Source organism: Bison bison, unplaced genomic scaffold (assembly GCF_000754665.1).
Source record: "Bison bison bison isolate TAMUID 2011002044 unplaced genomic scaffold, Bison_UMD1.0 scf7180017864368, whole genome shotgun sequence".
Classification (NCBI taxonomy): Eukaryota; Metazoa; Chordata; class Mammalia; order Artiodactyla; family Bovidae; genus Bison; species Bison bison.
Genome location: NW_011494940.1, coordinates 705,855 through 721,099, shown reverse-complemented (window position 1 = coordinate 721,099; position 15,245 = coordinate 705,855). Strand labels below are relative to the sequence as shown.

Here is a 15,245-nt window from a genome sequence, read left to right as displayed (position 1 = left end):
GATACCGCCGGCAAGGCGGCTTTTTTCGCGATGCCAGGGGCAGCCGCCAAGGGCTCGGAGCTGTCCGAGAGGATCGAGAGTTTCGTGGAGGCGCTGAAGCGGGGCGGCGGGAGGCGCAGCTCCGAGGACATGGCCCGGGAGACTCTGGGACTGCTTCGCCGCATCATCACGGACCACCGCTGGAGCAATGCAGGTGAGGCAGGTCTCGCCCCTTTCTGATCCCGATTCCCGGGCGGAAAGTCGCCCAGGAGCCACGCCGCGGCCTTCTCGCGCTCACCTTTTCTCTTTGGGCGGTAGGGGAGCTGATGGAACTGATCCGGAGAGAAGGCCGGAGGATGACGGCCGCGCAACCCTCAGAGACCACAGTGGGCAACATGGTGCGGAGAGTGCTCAGGATCATCCGGGAGGAGTATGGCAGGTCAGGCCCACGTCCTGGAGCGGGGCTTGGGCCCAGTGAAGCTTTTTGCACGGGCCCCTCTCTCTCCCTGCTTGGAGCCTTTGTTGGAGCTGAGTAGCTGTCGTTACTTAAACGACCACATCTCTTCCCCCAACTCCTTTGGGTCTTGTTGCCTTCGTAGACTCCATGGACGCAGCGACGAGAGCGATCAGCAGGAGTCTCTGCACAAACTCTTGACATCCGGGGGCCTGAGCGAGGATTTCCGTTCCCATTATGCTCAACTCCAGTCCAACATCATTGAGGCAATTAACGAGCTGCTGGTGGAACTGGGTGAGTCCTGATCCTTAGGTGGACGGGACAAGTTGCAGGCAGATGAGGGAACAGAAGACCCTGGAAGTTGTTCATAAGCAGAGATGGAAGATAACCAGTCTTCTGGTTCTCATAGGTTTGCCCTCATCCGGATTAAGAACGATTGGAATAGGTGGCAAGACTAAGATAACCCTTTCTACATTTCCTTACAGACTGACCCCTTATCTACTGCAAATCCACTGGGCAGAGACTGTTTGGGAAGAGCTTTTAAGATGAACCTCTGAAAACCACAGTTGATAAACCCTTTTTCACTAAACTTGAAATTTTACAGACACACACACATACATACCCATATGCATACACACAAGCCACTTCTATCCCCCCTATTTTTGTGACCTAGGAGACCAGATATTTATTGCGGTCAGTGTTCCCAGGAAAGGAAGAAACTGGGTCTGTCTGTGCACTGAGCTGCTTCTTCCAAATTCCTCCCCTGTTTTTCTTATGTGTCCTCCCTGTCAGGTGGAGGCGTTGTGGCCACCTTTTGGAGGAGGAATGCTTTTAGAGGGAAACTCTGTTTACCCTACTCTCAGCACTTTCAGATTTCCTAGATGGGACATCTCTTGCCTAAATTCATTGTCTTCAAAGTCAGTCGTAAAGAACTAGTTCTGGGGCGAGGTAGGGGTGAGGGGAGTAAGTTGATGAGTAGGGCAAGAGGGTAGGCTGAGAGCTTGGGAGCTAGAAAACCATGGAGGGAGGCTTTTAAGGAAACAGGACATTTCACGTTTAGTCCATTGACCATGTGTTACCAGGCTCTGCTAGGTGGGCAGTGTACAAAAGGGCACATGTCCCTTTCTGTTCTCTCTCAAGTCTGTGTTGTAGCGTGACTGTGTCATATTTTCCATGCAAAACTGGCTTCTCGCAGAAGGGACAACGGAGAACATTGCAGCCCAGGCCCTGGAGCATATCCACTCCAACGAGGTCATCATGACCATCGGCTTCTCCCGCACGGTGGAGGCGTTCCTCAGAGAGGCTGCCCGAAAGAGGAAGTTCCATGTCATTGTGGCAGAGTGTGCACCTTTCTGTCAGGTATGGGGACTGCTGGGGCTGCTAAGAAAAATTTAAAATGAGGAGAGAATAATGCCATCTTTGAATCGATGCAATTTAAACATTGAGGATATAGAGTAAAACATTTAAGAGAATTTTACATTGTTGATCCTGTGAACTTTCTTAAAATATTCATTTAAGGAAGTTGAGTGAACTACTTGGCCCAAGAAAAGATAAATATTAGTTCTTTCAGAAATCAGTTCAGTTTAGTCGCTCAGTCGTGTCCTACTCTTTGCGACCCCATGAATCGAAGCACGCCAGGCCTCCCTGTCCATCACCAACTCCCGGAGTTCACTCAGACTCACATCCATCAAGTCAGTGATGCTATCCAGCCATCTCATCCTCTGTCGTCCCCTTCTCCTCCTGCCCCCAATCCCTCCCAGCATCAGAGTCTTTTCCAGTGAATCAACTCTTCGCATGAAGTGGCCAAAGTACTGGAGTTTCAGCTTTAGCATCATTCCTTCCAAAGAAATCCCAGGGCTGATCTCCTTCAGAATGGACTGGGTGGATCTCCTTGCAGTCCAAGGGACTCTCAAGAGTCTTCTCCAACACCACAGTTCAAAAGCATCAATTCTTCAGGGCTCAGCCTTCTTCACAGTCCAACTCTCACATCCATACATGGCCACAGGAAAAACCATAGCCTTGACTAGACGGACCTTTGTTGGCAAAGTAATGTCTCTGCTTTTGAATATGCTATCTGTCAGCATAGGGTAAATGACCTTGGGGATGACTGATGCTTGGTCTGATCTCACTCAGTCTTCAGGTAAATAATAGGTCTCCAGAAAGGAAATATGTAAGTATGCAAGGATGTTGTAAAATAATGAGCCAGGAGCTGTCCTGTGCGCTCTGCCCAGTTACACAAGCAAGTTGTATTTCCAGTTCTGTGCCTGTCCCAGCACTGCTGGGGAGTAATAAACATTAATTAGCTTCCCCTGGGCTTCCTGCCGCTTCCCAGAGAACACCTACCAGATGAGTTAGTTACCTGTTGGAAGTTGCATGTTGGATATGGCCAGTGTCACACAGTCCCCCAGATCCAGTTATGTTTGAAAGCTCTTTCTCTCTCTCCCGCTCTTCCTCTCAGTGTCAACCTTTGTCTCCAAATGCAGGGTCATGAGATGGCAGTCAATTTGTCCAAAGCAGGTATTGAGACAACTGTCATGACCGATGCTGCCATTTTTGCTGTTATGTCAAGAGTCAACAAGGTGGGTGTATTTGGGTTATATTATGTCAAATTTATGAAGATTATACTTTAAAATATTAATATCTGCCCCCCTCCCTGGCCCCAAGATCTATAAGAAGAGAGAAGAGTTTCAAAAGAGTTACCTTTTGAAAACACATACATGGACCTTTTAAATCTCTTATTCTAATGTTGATCCCCCCTCTTTATTCCTCCCTTGGCTGCTGCTGCTGCTAAGTTGCTTCAGTTGTGTCCGACTCTGTGCGACCCCATAGACAGCAGCCCACCAGGCTCCCTTGTCCCTGGGATTCTCCAAGCAAGAACACTGGAATGGGTTGTCATTTCCTTCTCCAATGCATGAAAGTGAAAAGTGAAAGTGAAGTCGCTCAGTCCTGTCTGACTCCTAGCGACCCCATAAACTGCAGCCTACCGGGCTCCTCTGTCCACGGGATTCTCAGGGCAAGAGTACTGGAGTGGGTTGTCATTTTCTTCTCTGTCCTCCCTTGGAGGCACCTCATTTTGGTTAAAGGATTGAAAGAAATGAAATGGGACTAAGCTAATCTTGTCAGCATGTTAGGGATCTGATAAGAGAGCTGCCCACTTCTGCTCAGAGAGCTTGGTAGTGGTGGATGGTAGAAGAAAGGCTTCCCACTTCTCAGGAGGTGTAGCAGATAGATTTCCAGGGAAGACAGGGCTAAGAGCAATAAACACTGCAGTTTTCTGTGTTCATTTTTCCCTTGGGAATCCACTTTTCTGCTAGAACTTGTGATCTGAACCTAGAATCCCTTTCCCTCTACTGGTGTGTGATCCCCACGCCCACCCCTTGCAGAAGGCCAAGACTAGGGGCTAAGCATTCAGGTGCTCATGCCCAATGGCTTGTTGAAGGCTCTGTTCTCAGGATGGCTCGCTTCTTTCTTCCTGTCCCAAAGGTGATCATTGGCACAAAGACCATCCTGGCCAACGGTGCCCTGCGAGCTGTGGCAGGAACTCATACTCTAGCACTGGCAGCAAAACACCACTCCACCCCACTCATCGTCTGTGCTCCTATGTTCAAGCTTTCCCCACAGGTATGTCTGTCTGTCTCTAGCCAACAGAAGGAAGTCAAAGTATAGGTTTGAACTCTAACCTTCAGCCTTCTCACTCTGGGACTTCTCTTTATCTACATTTACTCAGTGGATTAGACCCAGTGGAGACTGGAAAAGGCCACAGTAGTCTTGATCCAGGAAGAGCCATTGATAGTTACAACCTTTCAGCTTCAGGAGGTCAAAATTATAAGGTCAGGATAATATGTAGTTGGGGAAGGCCCTTTGTCTACATTGCCACCACTCCCCTGTCACCCTGACCATTTCTGAAAATGCCAAGCAAGTTGAAACTAGAAACACAGAATTGGTTTTTATTTGTCATAGTTCCAGGGACTGTATTCTGTAGCCTGAACACAAGCAGTTACTAAGTAAAGAGTCATTTTACCAGTGATAGAAACTACTTGCTTTGAAAATAACAGCCTATCTATATAGGTGTCTCTCTATAGGTGAGACTCTATAGGTGTCTACTCATAAAAAAATTGAAGTGAAATTCACATAACACACAATTAACCATTTTAAAATGTACAGTTCAGTGGCATTTAGTACATTCACAGCATTGTGCAACTACCACTCTTTAGTTTCAGAATTTTTTCATCATCCCAGGAGAATACTCTGTACCCATTAAGTAATCACTCCCTTCTTTCTTCTTCCCATCTCCTAGTGATTGCTAGTCTGCTTTGAGTCTCTATGGATTTGCCTAATTTTGATATTTCACATAAAAGGAGTCATACATTATGGACCCTTTTGTTTCTGATTTCTAAATATTTGGGGAGTTCATCTGAGTTATAGCACATACTTTATTCCTTTTTTGTGACTGAATAATGTTCTGTTGTATGGATATACCACAATTTAATCATCCATTCACTGTTGATGAGCATCTGGGTTATTTCTACCTTCTGGCTTTTGTAAATAATGTTGCAATAAGCCTTTGTAATCAAGTGTCTGGATGTCTTTTTATTTCTCTTGGGTGTATACCTGAAAGTCAAAGTGTCAGATCTCTCTTTTTTTCTTCCTAATTTTTCCTTTTCCAGTTTCCCAATGAAGAAGATTCATTTCACAAGTTTGTGGCTCCTGAAGAAGTCCTGCCTTTCACAGAAGGTAGAGAAGTTGCTTGAATGTGTATGGCACACGCACTTGGTGTGTTTTGGATTTTTGTGTATGTTTGTTTTGGTCTTTTGGTGGTCAGTGGGATTGAACGTTGTTGGGCTGTGTTTTATTAGTCATACTTTTTGTGGGGACTGTTCTTTTTAGCATCTTAGAGTGTTTGCGGACCTGACCTAATCCATGTTCATTTTCTTCTGAAACTAATATATTTTAGCTGAGTTATGGGGGCCATGGAGGGTTGGATCACCCAGCATTGACTGGGATTGGCTTTACAAGTTGTCTGAGATACAGGCAACAGCCCAATCAGAAAGTGTACTTGATTTTGGTTGCTGCAGGGAGTCATTTTGGTGATGTGACTGCCAAAGAAGCAGGCTCTGAAATGTTACTTATAAAACTTGCCTGTAGCCTGGACACTTTTGTGTGTTGGGGACCTTTTCTCTGTCTTCTTCTGAAGGCAGCAACTTAGCTCAGTGAGCTTGCTGCCTCATCAACAGTTTGCATGGTCTTTAACATCCTCTGGGAGCAAAACATAGTACTTGGAGTGCTTACTCTTCTTGGAAATTTAATAACTTCACCATTTATTCAAACATTCATTGTTTCAAGAAAGATTTATGACTCTTGAGCACCCACTGTGTATCCAGCACTATTTCAGGCGCTAGGGATATAACAGTGATTAACACAGATGGGCCCTGCTCCCCCAGAGTTTATATCATGTTGCAAAAGACAGACAAGAATATGTCAGGGCATGGAGTGTTTTAGGAAGAAAATATGGATGATATGATGGAAAGTGACTAGGGGACTACCTTAGACTGGGAAAGGGACTTAATGAGATGGCTGATTCCTGAAGGAATAGAGCCTGCCACATGAAAGCGAAGGAAAGAGTTTTCCAGATGTTGGTGCAAAAGACCTGAGTTAGGTACATGCTTAGCCAGGTCGAAAAAGATGGCCATGTGGCTGGAGAGTACTGAGCAAGAGGGAGAGCGATACAGACGAGAGTGGAGTGCAGTGGGGAGGGCCCAAATCTTGACAGCTGCAATCCCGAATTTGAAACTTTTTTTGCCTTTCTATGGGAAGGTATTGGAGAGTCGTAAACACAGGGCAGATCGTGATCAGACATCTTTTCTTCTGGTTTGTATTTTGTTACAGCTTCCCTTCCTTGGGGTGGCAAGTATCCCTGTGTTATTGAGCCTAGAATCCATGAGATACTTATTAGAATAGGAGCCTCGGTTTTGTCTTCAGCTCATGTGATTGCCTTTCAGGGGACATCTTGGAGAAGGTCAGTGTCCATTGCCCCGTGTTTGACTACGTCCCTCCAGAGCTCATTACTTTGTTTATCTCCAACATTGGTGGGAATGCACCTTCCTACATCTACCGCCTGATGAGTGAACTCTACCATCCTGACGATCACGTCCTATAACCACCACTCGTCCTAAGCAGAAGCTGCTTAGGCAAACACAGAACAGAGAGGAGATTTCTGTGCCACAACTGAAATGCATCTTCCTTGTAATGGGGGAGCGAACAAGAGTCAGCCTTAGAAAACCTGATACTGTTTCCTGCCATTTCGGTCATCCCATAATTGGGATGCATCTCCAGGACTGTTCTTTGCCTTTTGGATCTTACAGAGCCAGCAGGGCTTAATCTCTTGATTTTGGAGCCTCTTAGTGACTTGGAGCATCTGTTTCAGGAACTTAAACTTTCCGGCTTGGTGGTGTTTTAAACATGACACCAAAGACTTGCTGGGCTACAGGTTTTTGCTCAGAAAGACTGCCACTCCTTTTCCGAGGCCGTGCCAATAAAAGCTGCTTGAAGGTTCCTGAGTTGGTTTATTTATTGTTCTGCTCCGACTGAACTGCCTGAAACAGCAGCAGCAGAACCCTTTGGTGTTTTCATAGAGGGCAGTAATTAGAGGTAACAGCCTAAAACAGAAATTCAGATGAAAGTATTTATGATTTCCTTTATAACTCACTGGAAATGGTCCCAAACAACTCGTTAATAATCCAAGACAGTGGTTCCAAAATCACTGATCATCAGAATCATCTGGGAGCTTAAGAAAATATACAATCTCAGCCTCCATCTCAGACCTACTGCATCTGATCTCTGGGTTGGCTTAGAGTGTCCTGGGAATATTCTTAGAGCGTCCCGGAAAAGGACCCCCTCATGTACTAATAATAGAATTGCAAATTGATACAACCTTTTCCAGGGCAGTTTCAACCTTCTAGATTTATTTTTGCAAGCACAGAAAGACATAGGCAAGAATGTCCATTGTAGCAGCTGTAATGTCACAGCCTAAGGGTGCAGCAATATAGCATTTTATATTCTGTTAGTTAAAAACAAGAAAGGTTTATAAATGTGATCTACTTGATGATGTATACATTGCAGTAGAGGTTTCAAAAGGTGACGGAGATCAGTGTCTGGATTAAAGACATTTTGATTCATTCATCTGGTATTTAATTTGAATTAGTTATCAGTATTTTAAAATCTGGATGTTACACATTAAATAAATTCAGATTTCTTCCGTCTCCTGAAGAGTTGGTGAACTCTGGGCCCGCACTCCCAAATGCAAACAATTTGACTATAGGTGGATAGTTTCTAATTCTAGTAAGTGGGAAGCCCCGTTTTCTGCAATTCCAAGCCAGGTTCACAAAACTCATTTATATTGTCTGCTGAAGCCTTATGGGCATCTGAGTTGTGACCCTTGTGTTAATGCATGGGATAGATTTATAAGCAAGTCTAATTTTATATTCTATTAACCAAAAACAAGCTGGGGAAAAAAACAAGCTGCAGGGCAATCTGCATGAAATGATCCTTAGCTCCTTAAAACAAATTATGTGGATGCACAGGATAAAAATCTTGGAAGAATTAACACGAAACATTGGCAAGCAGATTTTATTAGGATATTTATTTAGGATATTGTTTCTATTCTTCATGTGTGCTACTTTAGTGATTTATGTTTTCAAAAAACCTCCTCAGGTCAGATGATCTGGATGCCATGTTTGGGAAGCATGGTGCAAAGCAAACTTAGGGCCAAGATACCCCAAGTGTGCAAGGGAACCCCCGCCCGGGGATGCTTGTCACAAAGTCAACCTCTGGCAGCAGTGTCTATGAGGCAGAAGGTGGAAGTTCTAGGAATCTGCATGTTTAAAGAGCATCTTAAGGGATTTTACCAGGTGATTTTGATATTTGTGTTTTGGTAAACACTGGCCAGAAGGTAGACAGTGAGGGAAAGGCCTCTACTCTGATCCTGCTTGACGTGGGCAGATCTTTGCCTTTGGACTCTTGTCTTCCCTGAGAGAGGGAAAAGACAAGACTGAAGAGAGTCAGTCTAAAGGACTGATCTGAAAGCTCTCTGACCCAGAAGAGCCCGGCTCACACAGGTCTTTGTTGTCAATTATTTCTTAAAACATCTAAGACCACATGCTTTCTCGGTAAAGAGGCTTGTAGCTACCCGTTTCGAGCAGTCTTTGAAGGCGCCCATCCTAACAGCGGCTCGCCTGGATATGACTGCTCTGGAGGAAGAGAAGGAATTTAAATCTGTTTCTGGAAGTGTGTTATCATACTTGTCCTTTGTGCATCTTAGTCTCTGGGTCTAAGATTAGCACCAGCATCCGTCCCAGGCATCCCTGAGGTGGACGAAGGTTACCAGGGTAGATAGAGGCTTTCCGTCTCTGCGGCCAGCTCTTACAGTGCCTGCAACAGAGCTGCACGGATGTGGATTCTTTAGACTTTAGAACTTCAATTAAGTAAATCCCACTATGCTATTTATATACCTCGCTTTTCTATTTCTCTTTCTCCCTTTTCCTGCTTGAGGAAGAGTAAATATTGGAAGGGAGAACCTGATCTAAGCAGAGGGACACCGAGGTGTTCATGTCTGCTTACTACCTGTCAGCCTTTGTTTGAACTTGCTTCCCACCCCTGCCTTTGCAGCAGAGCTCAGAAGAAGCTCATTTAAAAACAGTGGTAGCTTAGAATTAATCAGGGATTCCATGGACATGAAAGTCTTCCTGAATATGCTAAATAAACCAAGTTAGGTCACTCACTCCATAGAGTTTGTAAAGACGCATTTTCCCACGGTTTGTATCTTCCAATTTGGACAGCGGGCAGGAAAGGCACAAGTTCCTGGAACTCAAATAAGGAACAGAAATTCCTAATATAGCCTCCTAAGAGAAGTCTCTGAAAAATACTCTACCAAGAAAAACTGAAGTGTAAAGTGATACCTCAAAAGAAATGCCGGTACTCCTAAGATCGTAAGTTTCACAGATGTGCTTGAAAGCCATTTCTCAAAGTGAGCTGTTGCAGCAGTTTAGGTTCATGAAGGCTGCCCAGCTCACAGTTCCACCCCTGAGCTCCCTGACTCTGTGATACCACATATGTAAACCTTGGTACAGCAGCATGCTTTGCCATAAAGATAGTACCAGATGGGGATGTCATTATTGTAAAGGCTCCATACTATCCACCTGTCCTCGCAAAAACTCCACTCTGCAGACACGCACCCAGTTGACACAAAGGAGCTATTTTGAAATGTGGTTTGGAAGTGTTTTTCTTATCTGGTCTACTCTGCTCTGAATTACCCTTTCATTCACCAAACAGTTGTTCCAGGATGTTGCACAATGGCTAAGCAATTATTATTAATAAAGAGCTATGGTCTAAGCTTTCAACCTTCACAACACGTGGGACTGCCTTTCAAGCCTAACCGCACTTGAAATGATGATCTCCTGATGTTTACATTAAGTACTGTCATGACGAGAAGGGGCCTTTCAGTAGTGTTTTTGCAGGCATGTTATTTTCATTTAGAATTAAGACCTGCCTAGAGGAGAAGGAAGCTACTTAAAAACTTGACAAGATTCATAATTTATATGTAAAATCCTGCAGTTAACTTCTATTAAAAGAGAGGTGGTAGCATACTTAAGTAATGATAAACTAAGAGCAGTGATGAACTAATGATAGACTAACTCCAGACTACCTTTTTTTTTTTTTTAAATCACATTTGGATACTCTTTGCTCTTAAAGTAAATATGAGCAAACTGTTTAGTCAGGCAAGTTGTACAGGGAAAATCTGGCCAAATCCAGCTTCACACCGCTACTTGAGTCACGCTAGCTTACTGGCTCGATAGATTGCAAAATAATAGATACTCAGATTTCCACAGGCTTTGATCAGGTTGCCTGAACTTTATCAGATGTTTCTTGATAAAACTGAGTGCTCTGTGACAAACGGGCATGGGATGAAAGTGATTCAAGGGCTTGAAAAGTCCTAAATGATAGGATCACTTTTTTTTTTAATCGCCTCCACAATTTCTGCAGCAATATGTTTAGAAGGGACTCACTAGAGGTTACTGAATGATAAACAAATGAATAAGTGGAGGGATAGAAGGGAGGAATTTGGTGCAGATTATCCAAATTTTTGGTTTCCCAGGCTTCCTTCTTTTCCTCTCTGCTGAGCCCCACATTTTGCCATCTCAGTGTTGAACAATTTCAGCTGAGAAGGGGTGAAGACAGGCATGATATACAGTGGCAAACACAGCAGTCAGTTCTCATTGTTAGCCTGCTTGTGTAAAGCGTTTTGATGAAAGGGGGTGTGCTTCAGTGGAAAACAGGTAAGGAGAGCCTGTTCTTTGTGCCAGAAGGTGCTCTTCCCTCCCTTCAGGTATGCTGGTGCTGGTCCCCGCCTGAGGCTTCCGCTGAACCTGGTTGTCAGTTCTGTCTAGGAAATGATGGGCTGCATCTGTTCTCACTTGGCATGGCTTCCTCAGCCCCCGACACATCTCCAGAACTTGGCCTTGAGCCCCCTCCTGCTCTGACCTGTTTGGACTGCCTTGTTCTTTGTACTGTCTGTTAGGCTCAGATCCCAGCTGTTGATTTGTGTCTGACCTTTTCCCTTGCTCTGATGGCTGATTGCTAGATCCTCTTCATTTTCAGCTACTCAAGGAGTTCCACCTCTGCACCTGGGTTCTGGACTTTGCCCTAGCCCCCTCCCCAGCCTCTCCTTTTCCTTCTAGCCTACATTTTAAGCTTTGCCAAATTTCTTTCTTAGAAAAAATTCATTTATTTTTGGCCACATGGCTTGTTGGGATTTTAGTTTCCAGGCCAAGGATTAAACCCAATGAAAGCATGTGAGAGAGTGGCCAGGATCAAACCCAGTGAGACAGTCCTAACCACTGGACGGCCCAGGGAATTCCTGCCTTGAGTTTTCTGATACTAGCTTCTCAGTTCAGTTCAGTCACTCAGTCATGTCTGGCTCTTTGAGACCCCATGGACTGCAGTTATTCCCTGTCCATCACCAAGTCCCGGAACTTGCTCAAACTCTTTTTTTTTTTTCTTGCTCAAACTTTTATCCATCGACTTAGTGATGCCATCCAACCATCTCATCCTCTGTCATCCCCTTCTCCTCCTGCCTTCAATCTTTGCCAGCATCAGGGGTTTTTCCAGTGAGTCAATTCTTTGCATTAGGTGGCCAAAGTGTTGGAGCTTCAGCTTGAACATCAGTCCTTCCAATGAACAAAGAGATCCCAGGACTGATTTCCTTTAGGATGGACTGGTTTGATCCCCTCGCAGTCCAAGGGACTCTCAAGAGTCTTCTCCAACACCACAATTCAAAAGCATCAATTCTTCAGCGCTCAGCTTTCTTTACTAGCTTCTATTGCCATCTTAATTCTGACCGTAGAAGTATCACCTTTTGTTTCAATAATAAAGACATAGCTGTAACTCATGGTAATCCCTACACCTAGAGGAAGTTACCATAGTCTATCATTAGTTTCGGGCTTCCTTGATAGCTCAGTGGGTAAAGAATCCACCTACCAAGGCAAGAGACACAGGAGATGTGCGGTTTGATCTCTGGGTCGGGAAGATCCCCTGGAGGAGAAAAAATGCAACTCACTCCAGTATTCTTGCATGGAAAATTCCATGGACAGAGGAACCTGGCAGGCTACAGTCCATGGGGTCGCAAAGAGCCATTCCCAACCGAGCACATGGCACACACAGTAGTTTCCTTGTCTTTCTCCCTGACTGAATCTAAGCGTCTTGAAGGTATACACCTGTATTTCCCAGTGCACTTCTGATGAGTGTTACTGACAAAGGAGCTCTCAAGAATGGTTTTGTTGCACTTCTCATCTCTCAAGTTTTACTCTGAAGTTAACGAAGCCTCCTCCACCAACCAGAATCAAACAAAGTTGAACCACCCCAGGTTTACAATCTGATAAATCCCTAATAAATTAAAATATGTTGGGCAGTGTCGGGTAATAATGGGAAGGAGGGTGCAATGTGAAGTCCAACAGACCTGGGCTTTCTCACGCTCAGCAAACCTGTTAACATCTCTGAGGTTAAGAAGTCTCACTGCAAAAGAGAGATATTAGCTTCCTAAGGGGACTTTGTCGGAGAAGACAATGGCAACCCACTCCAGTACTCTTGCCTGGAAAATCCATGGATGGAGGACCCTGGTAGGCTGCAGTCTATGGGGTTGCGAAGAGTCGGACACGACTGAGCGACTTCACTTTCACTTTTCCCTTTCATGCATTGGAGAAGGAAATGGCAACCCACTCCAGTGTTCTTGCCTGGAGAATCCCAGGGACGGCAGAGCCTGGTGGGCTGCTGTCTGTGGGGTTGCACAGAGTCGGATATGACTGAAGTGACTTAGCAGTAGCAGCAGCAGGGGACTTTGTAAAGATGAGAGATCACATATACAAAGCATTTGGTATATAGTGAGCCCTCAGGAAACGGTAGCCAGCATTGTTCTTGGAGCCGGAAAACATGGATGCCATGCTCTGCTTTACTTATTAGCTGTGTGATGTTAGACAATATTTTTCAGCCTTGGTTTCCCACTTTGTAGAATGGAGAGAATAATTACCACCTTATTTCATGGGTTGCCAAGAATTCAAGTAAGTTACACAAATATAATTTGTAAACCTTAAAACACCATATAGGAAATAATGATTACCGTGCTGTTTGAAAATTAAATGTAGGTCTGCTCTTATGGCACCTGATTTAAAAAAACTTAACAGAATGCTAACAGGCAATAAAAGTAATGATATTTTTTGCTAATTGGTTGATTTTGTGCTGATGTGTACTGCTGCTGTATAAATTATTAAGATAGAGAACACTTTGTATTATATGTGTGTTTAACTGAATTCTGAAACTTCAGTGGAATTATAAAACCTTGGCTGTTTTAGGTAAATTTTGGAAATAACAAATTCATTTTCTTTCTTATTACCTGAATGTGATAGGATAAAAACAGTAAGGATAACATGTATATAGTGACTACATAACCAGTGTTTTTACCCTTTTGTTATGATTGCTGCTATGTGAAATTAAAGATACTAGATTGATGTAGCTATGTAATCAGCATTTTGACTCTTTGTTATAAATCATTTCTGCTGTGTAAAGATAAAGATGGGTAGATTAATAAAAAATTGTTTTGAGAAAGAATAATTATCTCTTGCATTGCTAGAGTCAAGGCTGGCCACGATGACTGGCTACATGATTTCTGGAGAACTTTTTCTAGTCTCCTGCTCAAGAACAGAGTTTGGGATTTTTAGCAAAACCTTGTGAAATCGCACCCCATCATCCTAAAGTAAGAGGCATAGTAAGACTCTTTTTTAATCCTACAGATTGGTCTGACCTAAAAAGATTTTTAAAACACCCAGGACAGCTGACCTCCATGAAGTTCTGGGGAGTAGAGGCAGAGGCCCAGGGGCCACAGCACCCCACGGCTCCTGGAGGCTGAGGCCCTGAAAACACTCTCCTTTCCAAGGTCATACCTCCTAGCCTATGAAATCATTTATACGTATTTAGAGGAATAAAGGCCATTTTTAGACAGTGGCGCCTATTCTTCCGGGGTCCAATTACATAATTCTACAAGGATCCCCTTGAAACCCAGTGAAGGCTTTCCCTAAACCTTCTGTGAATGCACTACCTCATCACTCCCATAAGATTCACTGCAGGGCTCCTGGCAAGTGAATTTTTCTTCCATGAGGACAAATTTGTTTCCTGTATTAAAAGAGGGGTTTTGCGTCGGCGTGTGTTCTGCGGAGTCGTTTTCTCTACTTGGTTGGGGCGTCCCTAGCGGTCCGGGCCGGAGAGCCTTTCCCCCGAGTCATGGCGACGAAGGCCGTCTGCGTGCTGAAGGGCGACGGCCCGGTGCAAGGCACCAAGTAGAAAAAATTTAAATTTTAAAAAAAAAAAATAAAAGAGGAAGAAAATCATTCCATTTGCTACACAGGCCAGTGTAAGCAGGCTGGCCAGGAAATACAAAAGTAGAAATTCTCATTGCAACATCTTTCTCATCATATGGCCTCCCATTCAAAACACATCCCATCCCAGACATATTACTAGCTTTGTTTTTGCTTTTTCTTTCTCCTTTTGTAGAACTTTAGTCTCTTGAGTCTTATTAACCGGAAATCAAGTCATCTAAAAAGGTGGGGCAAGTATGGATTAAGAGTGGCATAACAAGCATTTGCAGAAAGATCAGTCCTGGTCCCAAATGAAATTATGGGGCCATTAGGTATGTGTACCACAATAAAAGCAAGATGCAATTTGAAAGGGACCAAAATAACACTTGTCTCCTGAAAAAGTGTAGAGAATGTATCTGGTTAGGTTAAAAGAATTAATGCTGCATTTTTGATATGAAAATTGCTTTCACATTAAGAGAGATACTTTGTGTACAAAAAAATCTTTTCTAAAACAAGCTCACAGTACTTTAACCATTTTACTGGTCTGGGATATGAACAATATCAGTCTCTGAGAGAGGGGGGTTTATTTATTATTCTGTCTTATATTCTTTTACTTATTAACATGCTTTATGAACAGTAATTGGTTCTATCAAATAATCATACCTATGTCTTCTATCAAAGACTTCTATTGGTAATCTCCCTCAAAATAGACTCCTCAATATAGAAGACATATCAATGTCTTCTATCAAAGGCATTCTGTTGGGAATCTTCCTCAAAATAGATTCAGGTGAAATTAGGTTATTTGTGCATTTTGTGAACTACCAAAACTTGAGACTTCATTTATTATTGTTTTTTTTTTAAGTTTTTTAAACTAACTATTTTTGGCTGTGCTTGGCCTTTGTTGCATGGGCTTT

The 15,245-nt window shown here is 43.7% G+C and overlaps 1 protein-coding gene across 2 annotated transcripts; it reads left to right on the top strand.

Moving 5' to 3' along the window:
- Nucleotides 1–6: 6 nt before the first annotated feature.
- EIF2B2 (eukaryotic translation initiation factor 2B, subunit 2 beta, 39kDa) lies at nucleotides 7–6,985 on the top strand. Of its 2 annotated transcripts, none has more exons than XM_010855734.1 (8): nucleotides 7–193; nucleotides 298–418; nucleotides 579–727; nucleotides 1,629–1,792; nucleotides 2,917–3,012; nucleotides 3,917–4,054; nucleotides 5,101–5,167; nucleotides 6,433–6,985. In XM_010855734.1, exons 1-8 carry the CDS (start codon nucleotides 31–33, stop codon nucleotides 6,588–6,590), a joined length of 1,056 nt encoding a protein of 351 aa, XP_010854036.1. In that variant the 5' UTR covers nucleotides 7–30; the 3' UTR covers nucleotides 6,591–6,985. The 2 variants fall into 2 exon arrangements, with proteins under 2 accessions (XP_010854036.1, XP_010854037.1); XM_010855735.1 differs by having other exon boundaries at nucleotides 5,101–5,206; nucleotides 6,433–6,520.
- The last annotated feature ends 8,260 nt before the right edge of the window (nucleotides 6,986–15,245 follow it).